Genomic DNA, 25,419 nt, shown 5'->3' with positions numbered 1-25,419 from the left:
CCCAGTCTTGTGCTTCTGCTTAACACCATCTTTGTCCTCACATCAGACCTCAGTTGGGCCAGTGAGTACCCTCTGTATCCTGTTCAACTGTGCACGTTTTAACCTGTGGTGGCTCTTAGGCAGCAACAAATCACAGGCTCGAAATTGTACTAGGACGTGGAGCCATCTAAGCTCCACAGTGGTTTAGAGGAAACAACTCAATGGAAGACAGCTGAAGCCCATCAACAGCTAACAAGCTATAATTAAGGGACTCTAAAGGACCAACATGAATACAGAACTACCGCTCTGTATAAATTGTCTTATCCATGAGCACATGGCAAACATCTCAGCTTGACAAGCCACTGAAACTTGGTGACCGTTGGACTACATTGGAGTGTAACAGAACCCATTAATCCAATAGACATGCTTCCGCACAGGAAGCTGATCCACAAAACATTTTGCTAAAATTAAGCTAGTTGTTAGCTAAGCTAGTTCTTACTTCACTAATGTCAAATTAGTTACAAGAATTCCTGCTCCTATCCAGTGATTTTAGCAATTCTGAACAAGGACTGTGTATATGCATATACGGTGCCCAGTATATTGTGGGTACTAACAGAACTAAATGACAAAGACCTTATAAACTGAATATATGATTAGATCACCAGTTCTCACTTAAGAGGGTTAGCCATGAAAGGCACACATCATTAGGGAATACAAATTTTCCTCCCCATTTTATTTGTTCCTCTTTATCATTAAATCAGATTAAGGCTGTAATTCTAAATCAAAGCACTAAAAAAACCTACAGATTGAGGTTCAGTGCTCTGACCCCCAACATATGCAGCAGAGAAGGCACAGCCTGTGGACAAGTGGGGGCAAAGATGATTGCACCCTTGGGATTCTAGGCTGCCAATGGGCTGTGTCACAGCTCAAAATCTACACTGGGCCATGCACTATGGAGATGATCTTAGCATGGCCCCTTCACCAAGGCATACAAAGGAGGTGGATTTATGGTGTACCTGTGCCAGGGAAATTCTCCCCAAGCCTCTTGCAGCACAAGTTCTGCCTCCTTTATGCCACCAGAGCAGTGGACAGAATGTGTCCTGTGCTGTCAGAACCAGTGTTTCACTGACAGGGAATAGCCATCTTTGATTTACAAAAGATCATTTTAGAAGAGTGTTAACTTTACATACCTTGAAGACAAGACAATTCTTGGGAAGCAGAATGCTTTTAAATAAAGATGAGACAATATTCTTACCAAAGAAATGTATTTGCATGTAAATAAACATTTTTTTTGCAGTATTTCCAAAAAAGTTGAAAGTACACTCTACATTGAAAAAGAATGAAAAATTAGCAGGAAGTATTTACACAGTTGCCCACAAAAAGCAGATCTGAAGACACTTATTTACATAATGACCATTTAGGAAAGAACCATTTTCTTTTAATCTCAACATCCATTTCTTAACCTGAGATTAAAAGGTTTGCCTTTTTAAAAATTTTTTAGTTTGTTTACACTTTTATCTTTCCAATACTGAAAGATGTAAAATATCATAGAGAATAACAAAAATAGTTTAAAAATAAAACATTTGTAAGAGATCAAACATTTACATGTAAAATGTTTGTGTAATATTGACAAGTGTACCTCATCTCTGATCAGTGCAACAGAAGCATCACGCAACTGTTGCCTGACCTTTAATGGCTGTCTTTCTCCCTTACTTAGTGTACAACAAATAAGTGTATAAAGGGGAAAGAGTTACAGTGCATTATAAGCGGATTGAAAAGCTATTTACCTGCTATGACTACAGTTCAGGATTTAGTTTCTCTTGCAGCACTCAAAGTCATAGATGCTTAAAGAGGATGCAGCTTTGCTCCCTGTATTTCTTTAGGTGTTAGCAATGATTCCCACCTCTTGCAGGAGAAATTTAGAACCCTGAACTTGAGTCTTCGGTAAGTAGTGAAGGAACCAGATTCAGCTGTTTTCATTTAAAATATATTTATAATTTAAATCTTAATAATTTGCAAAGCTGACCAATGTTTTAAAAAGCCTTTTACTGCTTCTTTTATATTGTTAAAACGCCAGTCCATTTTATTGAGGAAATTATTCCTTAAACTCCCAAACCTTGCTTTGCTTTTGTAACAGTGCTGTTAGCTTCAGCTAAGCCTTTACACAATCCAAAGAAGTTTAAAGGGCTATTTTAAATAAAGCAACTTAAATGAGATGGACAGAACCAAAACAGATGACAACCTGTTGCCATCTGAACAAGTATTATTTCCAAGATGTAGCCACTGTAGCAGGGTCTGAAGATAAAGTCATCTGGTGTTGTATATTTCTTACATCCTCTTCATAGACACCACACAGTCATGCGATTCTGATGCTGTATCAAATAATGTCATTTGCTGTAGGTTTAGACTTTATTTACTACTGTCTATCATCTCAGCACATGAAGCTGGGAGTATTGGTGAGAGGGAAGCCATGGGATGCAGATCACTAGGAGCAAGGGATGGAAGTGAAAAATATAAGGGAGCGCTATTGTGTGAGAGAGAAATTCACACCTGCTTTCTATGTGACAATAGTAATTCCAGTATACAGCCCCAAATAGAGCTGAAGACAGGAAGAATGGAAAGTCTACAGCTAGCTGCGTAGAAGCCAACCCACTGAAAAGATACAAGCATTCCAGTTTTTTAGGAGCTCTACATGAGCCAGAAAAGAGAAGCTGTTTTGGCCTGAAAATTATCAGGGGGCTGGACTGTATGCAAGACAGGAAATGTCTACAGTTTAAAGGAACCCTAAACCTTGAAGGCTTTTCAAACTGCAAACCCAAAATAAAGGGTATTCTCAAGTCCACAGGTGAAAAAACCTTGGCCCCACTGAAGTCAGTGCGAAACTTAAAGGGGCAAGGATTTCAACTCAATGCATTTCCCTGTAGGACCTAAAAGGAGATGGGTTCACAGTACTCTTTAGATACCCTGTGTTCCCTTGTCTGAAGGCTCTTCCGTGTCTTCTCCTCTATCAAAACAATCCTAACTGCTTTCATTTATCAAATAGACTTCTCGCTCCTATCCTCTCAAGGACACAGACTAGCAGGTCTTGCCTGCATCTTCCTTTAAAGTCCTGGTGAGAGAAGGAAATCCGCCATTTGGGGAAATTATTGCTTCTATTGCAGCCAATCAAGTTTTACAGAGCCAAGACATTTCAGCATGTTTTTAATCAACACAAGTACTAACACTGGCACAGGAATGATTCACACCTACTGGTGAGCTAACAATCTCTCAAGTGGGGGGAGAGGAGGGCACGGGGAATGCTTGTGTGTGTTACCAGAATGCTGCTGTGGGAAAATGTGATGCGCACACACACAAATTAAAAATGCCCTAGGCACTTTTGCAACAGAAAGATTTAAAAAATTTCCACAAAACATTTGTGCACACGAGTAACAATAGCTGCATTGACTTCAAATGGGATTATTATTTTTTTTTTTTTACAATGAATAAAGTTAAGCATATTCTTAAGTATTTGCAGGATTGGGCCCTAAATGTATCTCTATAAAGGTTGTGAATTTTCATATATACACAGCGCTGGGGTTCTGGGGAATTTTGTTTCCTTTAAACCTAGCAAACAGCGCTTAGATCAGGGCAAAGCATGCTGTGATTTTACCAACTTCACCAAAGCTACAGTGGCTGCACATTTTCCAGGCTTTCCTAACCCACAGCTAACCAAGCTCCCAGAGTCCCTTCAGACCCCGCATCACACAATTAATATATAAAGACTGCATGGAAAACAAACAGCATGAGGCATTCAAATAGGGGCATAAATAAATAGCTAAAATGCAAGGTCAATCAAACATCGACATAAATATCCTTCATCACTTTGACCTGGAATAAAACGTTGATGTCCATCAAAACACAGTGCCTGATTTTGCAGAGCTGCTGATGTCAATGGAAGATGAAGTCCTCAGCACCTCTAAGAATCAGACACTAAATGATGAAGAAACTCCATAAAAGAAACCTGCAAAGCATTTCTCTTTTCTCCAGACACCCTTCAAAAAAAGAGAAAACCACAAGCCCCAAACATTAAAATATGCCCTAAAGTTATTAGCTCAAAACTTACTAAAAACTTATCATGAAAAGGAGAGGGAGGGGGGAAAATATAATTCTTCAATAATAACTTATGTTTTTGCACCAATTTAGGGTCTGTTCCTCCAAACACTTACCCACATGCTTAACTCTACGCCCATTGACTTTACAGGACTATTAATACATGTAAAATTCAGCATGTGTGTAAATGGGCTACTGACTGGGGGCCACAGTCAGAAGACTGGTTTGCCGTTCCCAGTCAGAAAGAGAGGTACTCGCAGGTATTCTGTGCAGGTTTTTGAGATCCTCAGGAATACTGTTTTCCTTTTAAACCATGTCCCTCAAGGTAAGTGTGGTACTCTGAAATGAATGATTCTTTGCTTGCTATCTCTAGAACCCACTGGGGGGTCCTAGAGATCTTTTAAATTTTTTTTTGAAAATTAATTGCCAATCAGAGCAACATCCATGAGGTCATCGTCTTCCTCCCCAATTAAAAAATCAGGACTTGGCCGGGATGGCCTGTCAGCTGATAGGATAGCACTGCTGGTCATGGACAGAGTCTGGTCAGAAGAAATAGGTGATTTAGACCAACTTTCTGGTTTAATGCTATGAGACTTCTTCTTGTCTCTGTCTTTGTCACGATCCCTATCACGGTCTTTGTCTTTCACTTTCTTCTTCTCTTTTTTGTGCTTCTTATGTTTTTCTGAACTATATTCCGGTAGTGGCCTAATGCCATCATCAGAGCTGGGACTGTTCTGATAGGATTTCTCTGCTATAGAGGAGCCAGACTCGCTCTCACTGTCTATATTTTGAGGAGTGTATGCTGGTGACTTACTGTGGCTGGGTGAGCAGCGTTCATGCTTTGGAGTAGACCCACTGATCAGAGGGGATCCATAGCTTTTGGAAGACGCCATCTGAGGCCTTAAGCTATCTCCACCTCCTTCCCCAGGTTTCTGCAAGGTTACTTTGGCTTTTATGCTAGGGGAACCACCATCGTGTTTGCTGATGATAATCTTGGCCACTCCAGTACTACCAATGTTTTTGGAATCTGAAGTCTTCTTGGAAGAGTCAATAGATCCTCCAGAAACAGAGACTTTGGATTTGTCTTTGTCACTTTTCTCCCGCTTCCCCTGAAATTCGCCTCCAGACATGTTGTGTTTGGAGGACAAAGAATGGCTTGACGAATTGGAACTTGGCCCCATCTGTCCATCCATTGGGTCTTCACCTCCAGGCCCACTAGTAACAACCCCATGTTTAAGTTTGTCTATGACTGCAATCAAGGATGGCTTCTTGTTTCTGCTTGGAGATTTGCCCTTGGAGCTTCCATGCTGGTTCTGAGATGAAGACATGGAAGAACCACCAGATGAAAAGGAAGATGAAGATGCTGTAGAAGAGTTTGATGAAGGAGGTGGTTTCTGGGACATGGACCCGGAGGATCCTATTCCTGAAGAGGACTTCATATTTGACCCTGGTCCAGTCCCAGACATATGTGAGCCCCCAGAACCTGAACTGATAGGCGATTTTGCTTTAGATGATGGGGGAGTACCTGGAACAGGTTTCATTGGAGAGGCAAGCTTGTCAGAACCCCCTGATGGTCTAGAATGTGAAGGAGAAATGTTTGGTTTACTCATGGAAGGGTTCATAAGTGATGAAGGCTTCCCTTGAGGCTTCATCTTGGTACCTCCAGAACTGCTGCTGAGGCCATGTTTGGTGATAGGGGAGGATCCAGGCTTTCCCGCAGACTGAGCTGAGCTTTTTGACTGACCTGAACCTGAGCCACCTTGGCTCAGGTAGAGGCTGCTGCTCATCTTTGAGCCAGAAGACCCTTCTGATTTGCTGCTTTTTACTTTGCCTGAGGCAGAAGAGGAGGAGGAAGAGGAGGAGGAATGGCTGTGATGGCTTTTGCTGCTTGAGGAGACAGAGCCACTGCTTGTATACTGGCCGTGTGAAGGTTTGCCAACAGTCACTGTCCCTTTGGGGATCTGAATTGTGATTTTGGGAATAGGAGGAGTGGCTACACCAGGAGGAGTCTGAGATCTGCCTGAACTTCCAGGAGATTTTGACCCACCAGAGCTTGCTGGTGGGGTGAAAGGTCTGTTTGATGAACTATGAGAGGGAGATTTCCCTTCTGTGTCCGCTTTCTTCCGCTTTGGAAGCTTTTCTTTACTTTTACCATCACTGGATGGGGTCCGGCTGCGTTTTCCTGGCTTACCATCTAGCCCAGGACCCGATAAACTACTCCCAGAGCCATTGCTGTCTTTTACCCGTTTCTGAGACTTTTCCTTTCCCAAATCCCCTGTACTTAGTAAAGGGCTTTGGCTTCCACTATGATGCTCCATAATGTCAGAGGACCCCAGGGTTTTGCTCGCAGCTGCAATAATACTAAAGTCAACCATGTCTGCCTGATTGCTTCCTTTAAATTTATTTTCTCCCCCGTCACCCCCCAACACTTGCACTCCCAAACTACTTAGAGCCTGGGATGCAAAGCCCTTGAAATCGTCAGCATCTCCACTCTGACTACTCTCATCGAAGTACTCCTCCCCAAAGCCACTTTGACTCTGACTGTTCAGTAAGTCAGGATTGAAATCTACTCCGTCTGGAAAAAAATGGTTTGAAGAGTCACTGTTTGGGCTCACAGTAGCATCTGCTATAAGGTCGGCTGGGTCAGTGTATGGGTTCTCACTATTTGTCTGAAAGACATCTGGGTCAAACAGGGCACTTTGTGAATGTCCTGAACTAGATGAGTCCCTTACAGGTGTTCCGATGGGTGGACAGTCCTCACTAGTGCTGGGGAGCTTGGCAGCTTCCTCTGCTATATCAGAAAGGATATCAGTAACATCAGCTCCAATGCTGTCTGAACTGGAAAGTCGAACCATCCTCTGAATACTGGGCTGAGAGTGAGGTATAGGCTGGGGGTACGTAGTAGGCGGAGTGCTGCACTGACTGGGCGCTGGAGTAATATGAGGGGTATCCAGAGTATCAGCAGTCATGTTGACATCAAAAATTGGGTTCTGGGAATCAACATCCATTGAAAACAGCTCTCTCTGAAAATCATCCTCAGTTTGATGCTTGGGCTTGTCTGCTGGTGTGCGAGATTTTTTTTTCTTTTGCTTGTTCCCCCCAGGGCCCATTTCCATTCTGGGGGAGCCAGAAGAAGAGTTCTGCCTTTCAAGAGGGCTGCTCCCATACAGAGTGGAGAAATCCTGAGGAGGATTGTCTTTAAGGAGGTTCATGAGCATCGGGTGGTTCTTGGTGTTGCTTGCTGGTGAGGATACTGGTGGTGGCGTGTGATGGGGAGGGGTTGGACTTGAGCCTATGGTAGACCCCACATTCCCTGTGATCTGCAACAAACTAGTGAGAATAGGGTTCTGAGACACTTTGCTGAAGTCCTCCCCATGGCCCACCGAGTCATGCCTCTCTTTCATGCTCATGCTCATGTTAAACAGGGTAGTGATGGGCCCCCCCGGAAAAGTGTTTGTTGGTGTAGTGGTACCACTCATTGGGTTGTTGCCTGTGGTCATGCCGTACCCTGGGCTGCTGGCGGGGGGCAGGTTTTTCTTCACCATGTCTTCTACTGTCTCTGCAATAAGGGACAGGGCTGGTGTATCCGCCTGAATGGTTTCTGCCTTTCTACGAATGGCTCTCATCGTCACAGGAATGGACATACACCTGCAAGACAGAAGGTGTGAAGGATTTAGTATGCAATTTGCTCATTTATAGAAACCGTCAACTAAAAAGAGTTCTAAAAACATTACAGGATTCACAGCAGCTCTGAGAGTTAGGAATTATCCCTATTTTGCAGGACAGTAAACTAATGCAAATCACAAAGGGACTTGCCCCAGGTCACATGGCAAGACAGCAACAGAGCCAGGAATTGCCAGAATTTAGAATCTTTTGTTCCCTGCTGTAACCTTTCACAGCTACTCTGTCATACGCCTCTAGCCATTGAACAACAGTGCCTCTCTACATTGCCATTCATTAATATTATCTCCTACATTTTTAATTACAATCAAAAACTTTAATAATTAGTAACTAAGTAATGCTTAAGAGAAGGATGATCTTGTAGCTAAAGAGATTGGGTGTTAGGAGGGATAGGTTCTGTTCCCAGCTCTGCCACAGGATCCATGTGTGACGTTGGGTAAGTCAACTGAATCTGTGCCTCAGTTTCCCCATCTATAAAATAGGAATAATCGTGCTGACCCAGAAGGTAGGTAACTCATCAGTATTGATAAGGCAGTCTGTAGGGTATCTGTATGTGCAGCACATTATTAACAGCTTGTAGTTTTCTAAATGCTTCCAGTGTTGCCTGGGGCTGAGTAATTTTGATAAAGGGCCTGTATAAATGTAAAGCCTGGGGGCTGGCAGGGCTATCAAACGTTGGAACCATGTGTGAGTCATCCTCTAATTCAAAGAGAGGCAGAGACTTTGAAGGCAACTGCAAGCTCCTCAGGAAGCATGAAAACACATACAACTCAGCCAGGCATCCAGCAAACAAATATTTAATAAGGTCAGCAGTGGCTGCTCCACAGTTAAGGTTGGAACTGAGATTCCAATACAGCCCTGGTTTTGCCTCCCTTTCTCCTGACCATCATTTGCCTGAAATCCACGGACAAAGGATGAATGGCTTCCAATGTGGTAGGTTTTGTCCAAGGCTGGAACAGAAAACTCTCAACAGAAGTTGAAGTGCATTAGAAATAGAGTTCTGGAATGATGCCACCCAGACAGAGGTGTTCACCAGAATTCAGAAAAAGTCTTTTAATGATATTTTGTCTCTTTTGTAGCTAAGAAACAGAAAGGATAATGGAAGCAGTATGTACCAGTAGACAGGGCATTAGACAGAGGCTCAGGTGACTTGGCTTATATTCCTGTCTTTGCCACTTGCCTGCTCAGTGACTGTAAGGCATACGACTTTAAACCTACGTGCCTCAGTTTCCCCATCTGTATAATGAGAATAATGCTACTTAAGTCATTTATAAAGTGCTTTGAGATCTATGGATGAGAACTACTACAAAAGATCTAGGTATTATTATTTATTTGTATTTTTGTAGCACTATTACTATTATACAAAGATTTGAGGAGGCTAGAAATCTATGTCACATGCTTATAACAATGATTGTTAAGCAACATTTACTGATTTATTAACTCAGTTTCATTAGACACCACAAATGTTCAGCTATTCGAGCACTCCTTTTGGCTGTAGCGCTTTATAAATAACTATGGCAGGTAGTCTGAGAGAGATGGCAGGTGATCTACAATGGGATCTTTCTGCAGAAAAATGAACTGTAGAACCACTGTCGCCTAGATATTTGTGAAGTGCCTACCAGTATCTGGGTGCTAGTTCTGGGAATTTATAAAAGATGCTCTGAGTAGCATCTAATAGCAACACAGAAAAGGCCTGGTTTACCTCTGAACAACTTTGGCAATGAAGTCATCTGTACAGATGAGAGCATCAGAGAGCCCTTTATATAGTTTACAGTTCACATGTGTGGAGTCCTGCACATCCATGACCACTGAAAGACAGAGAGAAGGCATTTGGGAGACGTTAAACTTCTAACTGCAGTGGCAAACAAACAAACAAAAAAACCCAACTCTATTTTCACCTAAAATCTATTTATAAAACACATGCTTTTCACTGACCCCTACTCACCACACACCAGGGAGTCATTCACAGGATGCTGAAAGGATACACTGAAACAGGAATCGGAGAGGGGGCAAACTTCAAATTGCAAGATCCCAGGAGAATCTGAAAGACAGGAGCTGGTAAATGCGGCATCTTCACAGCACAAGAGACGAAGACAGACATGAGCTCAAATATAGCCATTGAAAAGAAAGAAAAATAAAATGGAGAGGCAAAGCAACCTGGGCTTTTAATTTCCCATTCCCCAAACCCACCGTGTGATTCTAACACACTACAGAAAACAATCCAGGATCATCTCTAGTCACAGAATTGTATTTATGTCGGTCAATGTGTCACCCACCTTCTTTTAAAACAGTTCGCTTGACACAACTGCCAATCAGTGTGTTGTAGGCCACTTGATGCCTGATCAAGTTGAGGATGAGAGGAACCCGGCCAGGGTGCTGGAAAGTGATTTTACTAATGAGAGTTCCTTGCAGGCTTCTTCCATCTGGAAGAGGAGCATCCTTGTTCAGGAAATAGCAGTGCTGCTGTCCTGGAAGAGCCTAGGAAACAATCTGTGCTTTACTCCAATGGTACTGGATACAAGGAAGTAAAGCCAACTATACCAAAGCAAATGCAGCTCCAAAATCTGTGTCATGCTAAGTTATCTTTGTGGTTGGAATTGACAAACATTGGAGAGACGTTTTCTAAGAATCAAACCCTTTTATAAACCGATTTACAACCTGAACAAAATACCAGTCTAGAAATACCACTGCCAAGAATGATAATATTACTTTGCATCTCTATACTGCCCCATCAGAGGTTCTCAAAGCACTTTATACACAGTAAATGTCACTGTCCTTTTGCGGGGTGATTAAATACTGATCCATTTTACAGTTGGGGAAACAGAGGCACAGAAGGTGAAATCTTGGCCTCACTGAATTCAGTGCGAGTTTCATATTGACTTCAGTGAGTCCAGGATTTCGCACAAACTGTTTAAGTGACTTATCCAAAGGTCACACAGTGTAGTCGGTGGAACAGCCACATAGAAAACCCATGAATGTTAACTCCCAGATCTATGCCGTAACCACCATGGCGACATTCCACCTCTCATGATGCTTGGGTTTTATAATTACACAGTCAAAGTCAATTCCCACTCATTGTATATGCAAATGCAAAAACATCTATAAACCCCCCAAAATCCCATTCAAATTACGTTAAGAATGTAAGCTACCTATAGAAGCCAGATAATTCCATGTTAATGTGAGCATTCAGTCACTTGCTGTGTACAGATATTGGCATGTTCAATGGAAACTGCATCTTTCAACACAATAGCCAGCCCGGAAAGTACCTTCCTCTTCCCTCCACACATCGGCTACGAGTTTTCCAGCTCATGGCAGTCACTCAGGGAAGCAGTGGTTTAACAGTACAGATGATTTCAATAACTTCCCATAAATCCAGCTCTGGCATATCATAATTTTGAGTACCCTTATAGTTCTCATCTATGCAACTAACCCAATCAAAATAGCCAGTCTGTCCTTCGGAGGACCAGCTCATTAGCACAGGCGCATGTTTAAAAGAGGTCATTTATCAAATTTTATTAGACCAAATTGCTGATCTTCTCTGGTCATCTTACATTCTCCACTCCCAAGACTTTTGCTTTGATCCGTGATTCTCAGTTAAATTGGAACATTAAACAAGACAACCCATGCAGACACACTCATTGGTTGCACATGCACTGGTTTATTTTCCAAGTCTGATAAAATAGTACATAGCAGTTTTGGGTTACCTTTTGTAACGGAGGTAGATCCGTTGCAAAAAGTAAGTCTTGTAGTCCATAGGATGACAAATCCACAGTTAAGACAGGACAATTAACCTACTGTGATTGTGTCTTTTCCAGCACTCTGGCTTGGATAACTTAGGTTGTGTCTACACACAAAAGCTGTACCTCTTTAAGTATAACTGCAACCACTCTAGGGGCCGTATTGGAATAACTATTGGTAAAAACATGCCCCTAATTGACAATTATACTGGTACAAGAGAAGGCTGCAGTTGTATTTAATAGTTTCCAGTCCAGGGTTTCTAACTCTTTCCAAAAGTCCTCAACCTGCCTCTTGTGTGCGCTTAGTTTCCCAATTCTAGTGACATACTTACTGCATAGAAGCGCATGTTGTGGTTTAAAGGTACAGAATCAGTCTCCTTGGATAACTCAAACTGTGTGATCAGCTCATACAGGGGGACAAACGTTGGCGAGGTATCAAACAACGGGATTCCTGAGGAAACACAGCAGAGCACAATGACCACATCATGCAGCTAAAAGGAGCTGTGCAATCATATGGACCTATTCAATCCTCAAAAGTACATATAAAAGAGTATAAGAACTTAGGTTCAACTCACTTAGTGTGCTTACAATAATCTACTAGTAAAATCTAGTGAATACTTGTCCGATAGAGTTATAACCCACCTGTGCAGCTCTGCAGTTTCTGAATGAAAGCCCGGGATACTGGAATAGGTCGTGGGAACTTCAAGAAGAAGCAAGCTGGCAAGTCAACACTGTTGGCACTGGTGACTGATGAGAAGGATGGAGTCCTAAAGCATTGAAGTTACTTGTTTTTTTTATTACATGAATATTTATATTTATGTAGGTATATTATGCTCCTCACCGCCCTCCCTCCAAATAGTCCCTGAGCACCGTACAAACATTAATGAATTTATCTTCACAATATACATGTAAGGTAGAAAAGTATTATGGTGTATGCACAAAAACAATTTTTAAAGTGGGTTTATATTTTAAGTGTAAGATATACATTTTATCCTCTGCCCAAACATAAGTATCTTGTCTGTTACTTCTGAAAGATTACGGCACTTGATTAATACCTGAAAAATAGGCTTCACTCATGTCTCAAGTACAGGGTATTTCATAGATCAGGGCCACATCAAACCCCATGACTGATGATACGACATTGTGTTATTGACATGGCTTGGAAAGAGGACTCAAAACAGGGCCACACTGGTAGCATCTGAATGAGGCCACTGTGAGAGACCCCAGCAGAAATGCCCTTTCCTTACCCTTTGTTGTCAACAGGATGAGATCCCATAATTAATGGTGCAATTGGGAGTTTGTACATAGCCAAGGTTCCTTCGATTGTTATCGACGCGTTCATGCCCAAAGACCGAGGGACTGGAAGAGGAGGCAAGAGAAAAGAGATCGTATAAAAAACCGCTGGAAAAACCATTGATGTGCTTTAGGAGTTAAAAATACTGCTCACATGTAGATGTGTTATTTGTCTATGTAGCATCTCTTTCAAAGTTTGATACAGTCTAGTTTGAATGTGCAGCCTTTTATTTATGCTATTTGAAGTTCTATTTCTCTTTTCTGGGGTGCGCCAATTACCTGTCAGCAATAGATTTCAAGTGAATTTACAACCTTGCAGTACGTTTCTATGTGCAAAATTATTTATGATTTTGGAGCTGTTCAGTCCCAATGTCTTATTTTTCCAAGTTGTCTCGCTCTTGCTAGATAGGAAGCTTGGTGTTATTACATAAAATACTAACAAAAAGCAAACCTCTATGTACAGATGTGAAAGTTTATTATTATAGTCCTACAAAAAGCCACACCTATAATCACAGCTGAAACCAGGGGAAAGAATTTCTTTTTTTAAATTAATCAATATAAAATAAACCAAGAGTTGCCATCCTGGATGAAATTCACCTCAGTGCAGGGGGGCAGCCTATTTTGAGGGTTTAAGTAGGACTGCAGTGATGCACTGGCTTTGTGCAGGCCTGCACAGAAGTGGATTTCACCTCCAGAGGGCAACTGTATCCAGAAAATGGGAGAAGCGTCCCAGGGTTTGCATGTGCTTCCCAAACCTCCGTCAGTCACGATGCCCTTGATTCTCTCATATTGGAGAGCAGGGGTTGCAGACAGCCAAATGGCCATGACTCCCTGATCCTGGCTGTCCAGACTCAGCGGAAGCTGGAGTAGCAGGGGACCTAGTCTAACTTCTGCCACTGGTGTAAGGTCCTGAATGGATCACTGACTTTATGTTAGTGGATGACCAAGAGCACTGGAGCTATGCTTTACTATGCTCCTCTCGCCTGTGGAACACATTTGACATGACCTCTCCTTTCTGTTACGGCAGGGACGAGGGGGCTGGCTGGCATAGAAAACAGAAGAGCCACCTCTGCCAGCTTTCTGCTGGTGGAGACTTCCCCTATGCAATGGGAATTCTCCATCAGCCAGCTCCACACATGAAGGCCATTTTGTGCTACTTATGAAGGAGAACGCAGCCATCAATCTTCAGAATTCTACACGTCCCTCAAAAATCTAAACTCTACCACCAGTAAGTCAGTCAGTCACGCTATAACGAAGCTGCCTTCTTCTACGATATTCTTGCCTCAGATTTCATAGAAAAGTTTAAACAAAACCAGGAACAAGCTTTAGACAGACTGAAAATCTTATGTGCCTAAAGTACAATCAGTGGCCAGAAGCAGCCTTTTAGGTGACCTACCGTTGTTCTCATGCAAAATAATGGGGGCTCCAGTGCGTTCTTCAAATAAATCATAGGGTGAAACGTAATACTTGAGATTCATCAGATGACCTGGGGGAAACAGGCTTGTTAATGAGGGCCTTGATGGATGAGTTACTCCGATCCTTCATAAAAGTCACTAGCAACCAGACCACACTCACTTTGCGATACTGCACAGCACATGAAGAGCAAAGCTGTTCAAACAGTCACTCTTTTTAACAGAGGCCAAGATGTCTGACAACGAGAAACTGTGCATTGTAAATCCAGTATAGGGAGTGATTTTATTAAAGTAAAACTACCCTGCTGGATCGTGAGGTACTTAAAAATATGTAATGACCACCACTGTTACACTGGAAACTCTTATCCACTATTACCATCTGCTGATATGAACCTCAGTTACCATCCATAAAGGTTTTAGTCACCTGAATAAAATCAGACAACTAAGAAGGGTCTGTTCAACCCCCATTCTCTCTTTTGGTTACACAAAAGACACAGATACCTCCACTTCTTGGGGTGAGATACCCAACACTGCCATGAAGAATCTTGTCGAGGAGACTTGCGTTGGTGGCTTGCCTACAACAGAGAGAATCGTAGATTTATAACGTGCTGGAGCATAGTTCAAATCCCAAATGTCTAAGCACTGGCGGCTGCTTTAAGATCCTTCAATACACAGTTCACAGCCAGATAAAAGTAAGTATCTTAAGCTCCACACTGTAATTGGAAAATGTCTCAAAGTATTGGAGAAAGGAGTCATCAGTTTCCCCACTAGCTAAGTGGGTTGTAGTCCATTAAATCTACAACAGTAAAAGCTAATGTAAGTGGTTCCCAACCTGTTTTGTTAGAATAACCCCTGTGATAGATTGGCAGGTGGCTGATCAACCCCATCCCGGTATCTTCTCCTGCTATATGCTAGAAAAGTTGCTGTATCTATTTTTTTTTCAGTCAGTCCCTCGTTTATGCTGTCTCTGCTCTTTTTCGCTCTCTATTCTCTCTTTTTCATCTTCAGCCTGTTTTTTCCTCACTTTCTATTTCAATTGCTCATTCTGCAGTTAAACACAGACTTTAGAAAAGCCTTACAAATGATTAACAGTTTCTGTAACGCTTTGTATCAACCTCCAGTTGCATAGGGTTGCTTTAATGTCAGCATCAGCTTTTAAAAAGAAGTCAGAAAGTATGGGCCTCATCATGGCGCCAATTCATGCCCAGGTATTGACAAAATCAAAGGTGTATAAATGTTCTTACCAGTACATCACTGCCATCTTTGAGAGATCCAGCTCCAAAGACTGAAGAGCCAAGTACATTTTAGTTTTAAGTTTGCTTGAAAAAAAGCAGCATGAAAACAAAAAAAAGAAGAATTCAAGAAACTGTACAGAACCTGAAGTTAACTCAGAACTTCAGATTAAATTCTTAACTAATAGTATGACCCTAATCATGGTATTAAATCACTAATGAGAGTCATTTTTTCCTATTATGGTTTCAATATAAACTGATAAAAGACATATACACGGTGAACGATACAATGTCTCACGTCTTAGATTGTATATCATATTTTCTCTTCTCAATTTGTATAGAGCAAATCATGTACATATGTATTCCTAATTTAGTATCTGTGTATTTCATGATTATAATAAAAGATAAAATTAAGGGATTTATATGTACATCCATGTTTTTTAAATAAAAAATGCACAGAACCACAGAGAAGAAAATGAAAAGAATAAAAAATTTTATGCTTCATAGTATTTTACCACAAAATTCACTTCAATCTCTGTCTAGAAATCAACCCTGGCTGAGCTGATCACCAAGTTTCTAAGATCATGCAATCAAATGTGTGTGCAGCTGACACAGTATTTGCTCAAGACTCAACACTGCAAGGTATTAAGTATCTTCCGGATGATGCTCAGCAGTCTCTACTCTCATTGAAGTCAATGGGAGCTGTGGAGTGCTTAGCCGTTTTGAAATCAGGCCACATATGTGGATTTAGGAGTCTATAACTAGGCTCCCTTTTTTCAATCTCGCCCACTATGAATAGATTTTTTTTTTTTAATGTCAGTGAAAATACGTATTGGATTGAAATATTCCCCTGCATTGTTGAGCATCCCTAAAATAATACCACTGTGTTAGTAAGCAGTAAAATCAGAGAGATAACAAAATGAACCTGAAACTGACCAGTTCATTATCTCACCTGATATGAAATGAAATGTAAACACACTGCATAAATATAGAAGTGACATTTTAAAATTTCTTTTAGTATTTTAGTAGAAACTTTGGCCCTGATCCTGCAAACATGTATGCACCTGAATAATCCAATGTAAGCCCTTTGGGGCAGGGACTGTCTTTTTGTTCACTACTTTTACAATGCCAAGCACAATGGGATCCTGGTCCACAACTGGGACTCCTAGGCATGATGGTAATTCAAACAAAATACATGGAGGATCAGGGCATTGGTAAGGAAATGTGTTAATATAGTTTATCTTGACAGTGACCTTTAAATGCAGTGCTTTTTTATGTATAAAGACAGATGGTTATCAAGATAAAAAACAGCTTTTCCAAGGTCTCTTAGTGTAAGAAAATTGATAAATGGATTCCCAAGCAAATGACCTGATGTGTTAGAGATTTGTAACTTGGACTCCAATATTATAAACACTTATACACAGTCTTAACTTTAAGCACACAAGCAGGCTGACGGAAGCAAACAGGACTAATCAGCTGTGTAAAATTAACATGGGTTAAGTGGTTGCAGAATTGGGGCCTAGACTGGTTATATAATCATGGGGGGAAAGGGCAAGGGGGGAGGAGAATACGCTACATGCTCTATACACTTACTTGTCTCCAGGAAGTTTATAAAGGTTCACAAGCCCCTTTAGATGCTTAGAGAATTCATCAAAGTTTTTCTCTCTAGGAGGGGGAAAAAAATTGCCATTGTTAAGCCATTTGGATAAATCCTTCATAGTAGATTGTTTTATTTTTAAGAATTATTACCTTTATAACAAAATTCTTAAATCACTCAGGAATTTACTTTTACAACATGAAAACAGTGAAAATGTGTTTCTTTCTTCACTGTCTGATATTGGCAATCGATTTACTTTTAGCTTTTTGTTTTTTAAATTTCTCTGCAAAACACCCTGGTCAAGAGACAATTGTGTGGCCTCATAGAGAGGCTTCAAAGGTACCATGCATGATGAAGAGTCAGGAAGTCCTAGCCAAATGAAGCCAGAAAACCTCTCGTAAAAGTGCAGAGACTTTGTGAAGAAGGAACCGTTACCAACTACTGTATAATTCCAACCATAAAATAATACTGCTGATCATTGCATCCTGAAAAAAAATTATTTTCCCTGATATTGAACAACTGTTTTTGCTCACCTCAGCTGTTGCACCAGTTCTGGACAGCTCTGAAATGGAAAGAACATACACTACCATTCATTTCAAATGAATCTGTGACTTTTGAACATTGCTATGACTATAAAATACAGGGACAGAATGAGGTTTCTGACCATTATCTTCTGGTGAGAAACAGTTTTACACTCACTGCTCTGCACCAGTATGGTTCTGATGTCCTGTTTGTCAATCACTTGCAGCATAAATTCAATTAATATTATCTCCTGTTAAACAACTATACCAGTTTTCAAACTTGGGGGATTAAGTTGAACATCTAAATCTATATGTGGGCATCTACTTGAAGTGCCATGGTTTTCAGAGGTGCAATTAAATCAACGGGAATTGCAGATGCCACCGCCTCTGAAAAGTCAGGCCATTTATTTAAGATGCCTAACTTTAGGCTTCCAAATTGAAACATTTTGACCCAAGTTTCCATCTTCCATCTACAGAACTGTAAGTTTGATCAATGATAAAGAAATCTACCGAAGAAAACAGATAAAAAGCTGCAGATAACTGTAATTCTGCTTTGTCGGTTGATTATACTCTGATTCAAAGAAAAATATGGACCATTATCTAAGTGGTTCTTAGTCACATGCACAGAACTGAACTAATCACCAAATTTAGGAGTGAGAAGGAATCTCTCCATGGAGGTTTTCACCTTCCACTTGAGCAATGAGTAGAGATTTTCTATGACAACTAGATGGACATATTTTACACAACTGATTCCCTATGTTTGTGCAGAGGGTAGGCAAACCAACCCTGCTTGTCTTTGCCGTTACCCATCTCCTCTTTCTAGGTTATACGTACCACAGGATTTTCTCCATGGTGCGCCACCTTCACATCACACAGCAGCCCTGTAGGATCTAACTGGACTTCCACATAGAACATGTCTGAAGTGATGTAACATTCAGTGCCATTTGCACTAAGGTGAGATCCAAGGCTTACATACAAAACAAAACAAAAATTGCTATGAGATGCACACAAAAAACAATCAAACCAGCAGTGAGATTATGATGATTCTGTACAGATACACGGGAAATGCCTCTGCCACAAAAGAAGACTTACCCATTTTGTCTAGCTATAGATTCCAAGCGATCGGTCATGGCAGGCAGAGATGATACTAAACAGGAAAGACAAGGGAAGTTTAGACTGCATGACTCTTAATTTCTCCATCGGAGTGTATTCCTTTGGCACTAAGTGCAGTCTCAACTCCCCTTCCTCACACACACACAAGCCAACATTATACACTTGTACGGTTTCATATCTGGGTGCACGCACACATGAATTACCGACATGCAAAATATAGCAGGAGCAATTTTTAAAAAGAAAATAAATACTGCCCACCACTGCAGTCACAACTGCCAAGAAATGAACTGATATTCTACCACGTTGCCATACATAACTACTTTTGGGGTGAGGCCAGGCAAATGGTTTAGCTGGCAACCTAAACTATGACATTCTACTGTGGCAGAAGTGGTAAATATGTGCGTGTGAGAGTGAAGGCGCACATATGTAAATGCACATACCATAAACACAAAATGAAACATTTGCTATTTCTGTTTATTTTTACAATTTAATATTTCAATCATGTTTCATTCTGAACACCATGGAAAGCGTAAGTACATTTTTTGTTGTTACATTTCCAAGGAGTTTACCAACCTTTTAATGCTTTCTGCAAAGTCTCCAAACAGCTCACCAGATGTTGATGGCCCCCAGAGTTCATCGCAACTCGTTTTTCCTGAGTGAAAAGGGAGGGAAAAAACAGCATTTGTATGCAATGTTCATCAAGACTGAGTCCATAACTGTTATTCAGGGTCAAATGTTGTTTATTAAGATAATTTAAAGCTAATTAAATCCTATTCCAGAATTACTCTTCCATTTAGCTTCTTAAAATGAGAACAGGAGCAAGGTAACTTAAAGATATCCACTGCGCGCACACGCATTTTTTTTCCCTTAAGCAGCTGATAGAATTGGAAGAATAGATTCTAATAGATTTTTATATATGCATAATCCTGAACTAACTGAGAATAATAAAGGAAGAAATGGGGGGAAATAGCCAGGCATGCAAATTTCACACACCACAGAGCAATATTTGCAGAAAACTTTGCATTATCTTTCCCTTCCCCATTGCTGCTATTTCAACAAACACAGCAGCCGGGCAGTGGTGCTAAAACTGAAAGCAACATGCCTCCATTAGGAACACTTCTACAATAAGTTAGTGCAGCTCTTCACAAACTAACTGTACTTCTATCAGAAAAGGAGAATTAATGAGACCGTGCTGCACAACTGCACTAACAGCTAGTTGCCAAAGGGGACTGGTACCATAGTTCTGAGTAGAGACTGCAGTCCAGTGATTAAGGGCAGCAGGATCATGGTTTCTATTCCTGACTCTGCCAATGTTCCATTATGTGCCCTTGGGTAAGTACTTCATCTCTTTGTGCCTGCTTCCCCTTAGTCTGTCTTGGCTATTTAAATTATAAACTTTTTCAGGTAGGAACTTTTTCTCCCTGTTTGGGTTAGCACAATGGGAACCCTGATCTTGGCTACACCCTCTAGGTGCAACTGGTAAAACCCTACCTTCTATGAGACATTGTAAGGATTAAGATTTTGCAAAACACCTTGAGACAGCTGTCTGAGGAGTGCTAAAGAACTACCACTACTAATCCAGACTACATAACTACACCATTCTCTCATCCAGACTCCTCCAATTCTCACCATGACTTGACGGACAAGCTTCACTGTTTCAGTCCAAGGTCTGTTTTGGTTAAACTTTGCATGAAGTCTTTCCAAGAGAGAACTCATCTTATTCAGCTTCTCCGTTTCTACAGGACAAATCATACGGGACAACTCAGTCAGGGGTCCTGCTGCTGTTTAATCTCAGTGCTGACAACAATAGTCAAACTTTTACAAATAAAAACTCCTGTGAGTTCTAAATAAAAGATGTGTCCTTTGCCTTTAACAGCAACATAAAATAATTCTGAGAAATTTTACTTCTTGCCATTTTATTCTTCTCTCTCACTCACACACAGTTAAATAATGTAAAGACTGTACCAAAGGTGAGTAAGATGTGAGAGTGGGATTTGGTCCATCTTGTTTGGTCTTGGTATTGCATTAGAATTGACTGGGTACCCTTTGCAGGCACAAGAGGCTGGTTTAAAAACCTGCTGAAACCTCCAGGAAAACAGAAGGTAAGAAGTACGGCAGATCTTTAAAGAGGGAAGGTTCTACTTTTAATCTCCTGTTTCTTATTGCACTGTATACACTTATAGATCCTTTCCAACTCTCTTGTTCTACTAACCTCATTGTATGGCAAAGATCCTCCCCACAGACCACCTTCTCTCCTGATCACCCACTACAATCAACCATTTGTATTCAGTGAATCACCAGGAAGGAACCCCCATGACCAGTTTGAGATCCACCGTACTCACATTCATGTATTAAATTCTTTTCTTTTTTAAAAACACCTTCACTGCACTGAATGGAAGTCAACATACCATACTATAAAGACTCCAACTGGAGCCCATTTACAGTGAAGGACCTGAGGCAGCGACAGTTGGAATGCGATACAGGAAGGGACTCATGCCCCTGCCCAACTGCCAGCGCCTCAGAGGACTCAAAATTCTATGATTTAGAGGTATTCTAACCTGCCTGGTGGGATGGAGCCAATGCCTCAGGGTTGGTATCCAGTGGGCAGGGTATCATTAGGTTGCAGAAATGTCCTAGAACAGGGACTGCAATTTGCTGACTGCAAGGGAGTGACACAACTCGGGATTTCACAGTAAATGAGGTTTCAAGGAATACCATCACTTGAAATATAGTCATTTTTGAAAAATGAGTGTCATGTCTCAGTCTCCTCTCTAGCACTGTGACCCTAACTCATATCCCACCCTGGTGCGAAGGAGCGGTCATGGAGGGGCACTGCACAGGATTGCAGGGGCACCCAGGTTTGGCCCAGTCACACCTCAATTGTGACAGGAGCCGCTGCTGTGGGGTGAGTGCAGGGCAGGCTCACTTACCAACTCCCCCGTCCTCCTCTCTGAACCAGGCCAGGAGAAATCAATGTTTGCCTGTTCTTACACCTGTGGTTTCATTATTTCTGTGGGTGCAATTGAACCCATGCTAAAGCCACACTGGCTTTCATTAGAAAATAAACCAGTTCCTCTATAGACTCTTTGAAATGTGCAGCAATCACAGTTTATTTTGGCAACCTCGTCTGAGTTGCCAGATCCAAGGAAAACACAGGATTTTAACACTTTGATTATGTAAGTTGCTGCTCATGTAAACACACATATCTAGGGACTTTTCAAAATTCAGGTTGGTGATGGAACAGATCAGAGATCTAAACTGTGGAGAACATCTCCTGGGCAGGGGAAGCACAGCAATGCTATTAGGGGAATGTGAGGACCTGACTGTGCTGAACAGTCCAAGCCAAAAGGGGCCCATCCGGTAAGGGAAGTGGAAGGGGGGCTGTTTGGACAGTCTCAGCTGTTTGGACCAGGTTCCCTGATCATCAATCCCCCACTGCCACCCTTACCAACTGGCCGTTACCATGCTCTGCTGGGGAAGCCAGAAGAGACTCTGCAAGCAGGATGCTGTAGGCTGTCCCCTCTACTTTTGATACCACTGCAGCACAGAGCCTCTTCCTCCCCCAGCCCTTCAGTGCAGCCCCAGGGAACCAAGTCCCAGCTGCTTCCCCTGTTGGACAGAGCCTAAGTAGAAGAAGCAGACAGAGCTCAGTGCCCCAGGGCCACGCTAAAGGGCCAAAGTCAGGAGGGGGCCACTACTCATAGGGTGCAGCATTCTGCTGCTCTCCTAATTCAAGGAGGGTTCCATTTGCTTCCTTGCACAGTGAAGAGTGCAATAGGCAGGGAGCTAGGTCCCATCAGCCAAGACAACCCCAAGCCCTGTAAGGAGTGGAAACTGCCACATGGGACACACCCACTCTGCTCCACATAGTTAGCAGGCATCCATCGTCCAACGTGGGTACTGTACACCCATCCTGTGGGTACCAGGCATCTCACACAAGGGAGTGTGTGCATAAGACACGAATCACCAAAGGAGGGCTCAGCAAAACAAAATAAATTTGGGAACTTCTGCACTAAATTGTGTCATTCACTGACAGCGTAATAGCAACTGAAGGGGCACGTTTGATGAAGATAAAGGTGTCTGCAATCTGATTTATTTTAAGCTAGACCCATCCACTAAAGATTACAAACTCCACTATATAATGCTGTATCTTGATCAAAGGGCAAGCTATTTTGATCAGCATAAAGCTTTGCACAGTAGGACCTGTAACCTCTCATAGGCCATATTGGATCACGCTGGATAGCCAAGGCTTAGGTGCCCGTACGCTCTGCATACCAGGAGACCATGCAGACCAAGATGAAACATCCCACACTAGACAGCTGCCTTGTCCTCAGGCTGCTCCCATGAAGATACAGCAGCCTTTGCTAGGAACCCTTCAGCTCCAGCCATTCCCATCCCACTGGGGCAACAGGCAGCGAAGAACTCCAGTGGGCACGGGCTGCATTGCTGTGACGGACGTGGGTGGCCGTGGGACCCCATATTTCGGTCCCCTCCCATGCAGGGTAGCAGAGCAACATGACAAGAACGGAGGCAAGGTGCGTGCAGGGAGGAAGTAACTCCCCATTAGCGCAGCCCAGAGCAGGAGCAGGGATCAACCTCAGCCCCCTGGAGCTGACTGGGGGGGGGGGCGCAGAATCTCAGAGGGAAGTTGGGGAGCAGATCTCCCCATTCCCTAGAGCCAGGGCTCCCCCCCGCGAGCCCCGCCCCTCCCAGGGCCACGCCTCCCCCCGGGCCCCAGACTCACCCTCGGCGCCCCCCAGTGCCGCCTTCATCCCGTGGGCCGGTGCGGGCCTGTGAGGGGGGAGGGCCCCGGGGCAGGCCGCAGGCGCCGGCCTGGCGTAGAGCAGGTACCCGCGGCCAGGCCCCTCCCGCTCGGGCCTCAGTCCGCGGCGGCCGCCGCCAGCCCAACGGCCATGGCTACGCGCCAAACCGCGCGACACTTCCGCCTTCTCGCAGCCACCGAGACGTCTCGCGAGAGCAGAACGGCTCGACCCGGTGGGTGGTGATCTCGCGAGACTTGAAGCGGTCCCTCTTCTCTCCGGCGCTGGGCCAGGTATTGAGAGGTCACGGGCAAGAGGCACGTGTGTGCCAGTGGGATGCCCAGGAGAGTTGCAGGGTAGGGAGCTGCTTCTGCAAGGGGGGGGATGGGATTTTGCGTCTGCAGGTGGGAAAAAAAATGCAACTGAAGCCAAAATGTTACAAAAATATTTAATTGCAGAGGAAAAAAACTACAAAAGTTTTAAATTGCAAAGTTACATTACATTCGCCCCCCCCTTTGTAAAATAGCTGGAGCAGCAAATCCTGGTTACTGCTGTGGGAAGGGTAGCACACATCGCAAAACCTACCATCCGAACAGCTAAGAGACTTGATGTAAGTAATGCACAAACAGGGCAAATTTTAGAGTAAGGGGGATTTTTTTTCTTGAACATAATTAAATGTTGCTGTAACTTCAGCTTCATAATTCACTGTTTCAGATGTCACTTTACCATTGTGAAAACAAGATACTCCCTCAATATGAGGCACAAAGTTTCTTGTCTAAAATGGGACAGTTAACAGCACGTATTTTATTCATTTATAAAGTAAGTTTAACTTCACCAGTGATGTGCAGGGGTTATGAAGGAAGCTGCAAAAGCAACCCCCACTGACCAAAGTCAGACCCCTTAAAACATACAGTAATCCAACCTGAACCTAGTATTGGGTTATAAAATGGGCCAAGAAAAGGCTTGAGGGATTAGTGGTTTTATTGGGTATGGCGATTACCCGAATACGTATGTACCTAATTCACAGTATTGTTATAGCCATGTAGGGTTACCAGACAGCAAATATGAAAAATTGGAGGGGGAGGGGTTTAGGAATCTCTATAAGAAAAAGACCCCAAAATTGGGACTGTCCCTATAAAATCAGGACATCTGGTCACCCTAAAGCTATGTAGGTCCCAAGAGGGATGAGATAATATCTTTTATTGGACCAACTTACGCTGATGAAAGAGACACGATTAATACTTGGCCCCCAACACTTTTCAGGATCCCTGGGTCCTATACATGCCTATTACATCATTCAGTGTATCTTCATCCAGTGCACTAAATGCTCCAGTAACAACTATGTGGTTGAAATGAGAAATGCTCTCAAATGAGTTCACTCAGAAAAATGATGAGAGAAGAGTGCTATATCAGCTGTAAGTAATTACTTTTCACAAAATGATCCTTCCCTGTCTGACCTCTTAGTCCTCATCCTCAAAGGAAACCTGCACAACACCTCCAAAATACAAGCCTGGGTGGTGGTCACTTCACCTTGAATTGTTTCTTACAATATGTGTTAACTCCTTATATCTATTTGTTCTACCTTATATTTTGCTATGACACTCTTGAGTATGTATCCCAGACCTAAAGAAGAGTTGAGTATATTCAAAATCTTGTCTTTCATCAACAGAAGCTGGTCCAGTAAAAGATATTAGCTCACCCGCTGTGTATCCGTAATTTCCAACTACAGGAACTAGTTGACAAAAAAGTTTAGGCCTGACATGAATGGTTACAGTTCTAAACACGTCTAAACTGAGCTTTTAAACTTATGAAGGTTTTACACCTTTCTCCCCAAAGAAGGTTTTTAAGAGGCTATTTTAAACATCTTTATAATTAAAAAAATCCACATAAAATAACACAAGTCTTCAAAATATATTAAGTATTTTTACATTATTTTTATCCAGTGGCTATTTTTGCTCCCTTTCCTTGAGTCAAGTCTTCTGCAGCTGAACATTGCTTGGCTTTT

At 42.4% G+C, this 25,419-nt stretch overlaps 1 protein-coding gene across 3 annotated transcripts; it reads right to left on the bottom strand.

Moving 5' to 3' along the window:
- Window positions 1-1,227: 1,227 nt before the first annotated feature.
- On the bottom strand, window positions 1,228-23,539 carry MED1 (mediator complex subunit 1). Of its 3 annotated transcripts, XM_030540999.1 has the most exons (18): window positions 23,399-23,539; window positions 20,284-20,390; window positions 19,228-19,306; window positions 18,634-18,688; window positions 18,376-18,508; window positions 17,554-17,582; window positions 17,017-17,088; window positions 15,436-15,510; window positions 14,693-14,766; window positions 14,176-14,265; window positions 12,734-12,845; window positions 12,129-12,253; window positions 11,819-11,937; window positions 10,026-10,227; window positions 9,695-9,790; window positions 9,452-9,557; window positions 7,576-7,716; window positions 1,228-4,010 (listed from the first exon to the last, which is right to left on the bottom strand). In XM_030540999.1, the coding sequence occupies exons 1-18, from the start codon at window positions 23,424-23,426 to the stop codon at window positions 3,935-3,937; spliced, it is 1,719 nt and encodes a 572-aa protein (XP_030396859.1). In that variant the 5' UTR covers window positions 23,427-23,539; the 3' UTR covers window positions 1,228-3,934. The 3 variants fall into 3 exon arrangements, with proteins under 3 accessions (XP_030396859.1, XP_030396857.1, XP_030396858.1); XM_030540997.1 differs by having other exon boundaries at window positions 1,228-7,716; window positions 23,399-23,531; XM_030540998.1 differs by lacking the exons at window positions 17,554-17,582; window positions 18,376-18,508; window positions 18,634-18,688; ... (1 more) ...; window positions 20,284-20,390; window positions 23,399-23,539 and having other exon boundaries at window positions 1,228-7,716; window positions 15,436-15,476; window positions 17,017-17,053.
- Between the last annotated feature and the right edge of the window lie 1,880 nt (window positions 23,540-25,419).

Source organism: Gopherus evgoodei, chromosome 23, assembly GCF_007399415.2.
Source record: "Gopherus evgoodei ecotype Sinaloan lineage chromosome 23, rGopEvg1_v1.p, whole genome shotgun sequence".
Taxonomy (NCBI): Eukaryota; Metazoa; Chordata; order Testudines; family Testudinidae; genus Gopherus; species Gopherus evgoodei.
The sequence above is the reverse complement of the archived record's forward strand: the minus strand, read 5'-3'. Positions and strand labels throughout refer to the sequence as shown.

Coding starts and splice junctions, on each gene's coding strand:
- MED1 (XM_030540997.1), bottom strand. CDS start 23,426: ATGAAGGCGGCACTGGGGGGCGCCGAGG. Junction 15,511..17,016: donor TATAAACTTCCTGGAGACAA/GTAAGTGTATAG, acceptor CTTTTTTTCAAG/CAAACTTAAAACTAAAATGT. Junction 10,228..11,818: donor ACAACATGCGCTTCTATGCA/GTAAGTATGTCA, acceptor ATTGTTTCCTAG/GCTCTTCCAGGACAGCAGCA.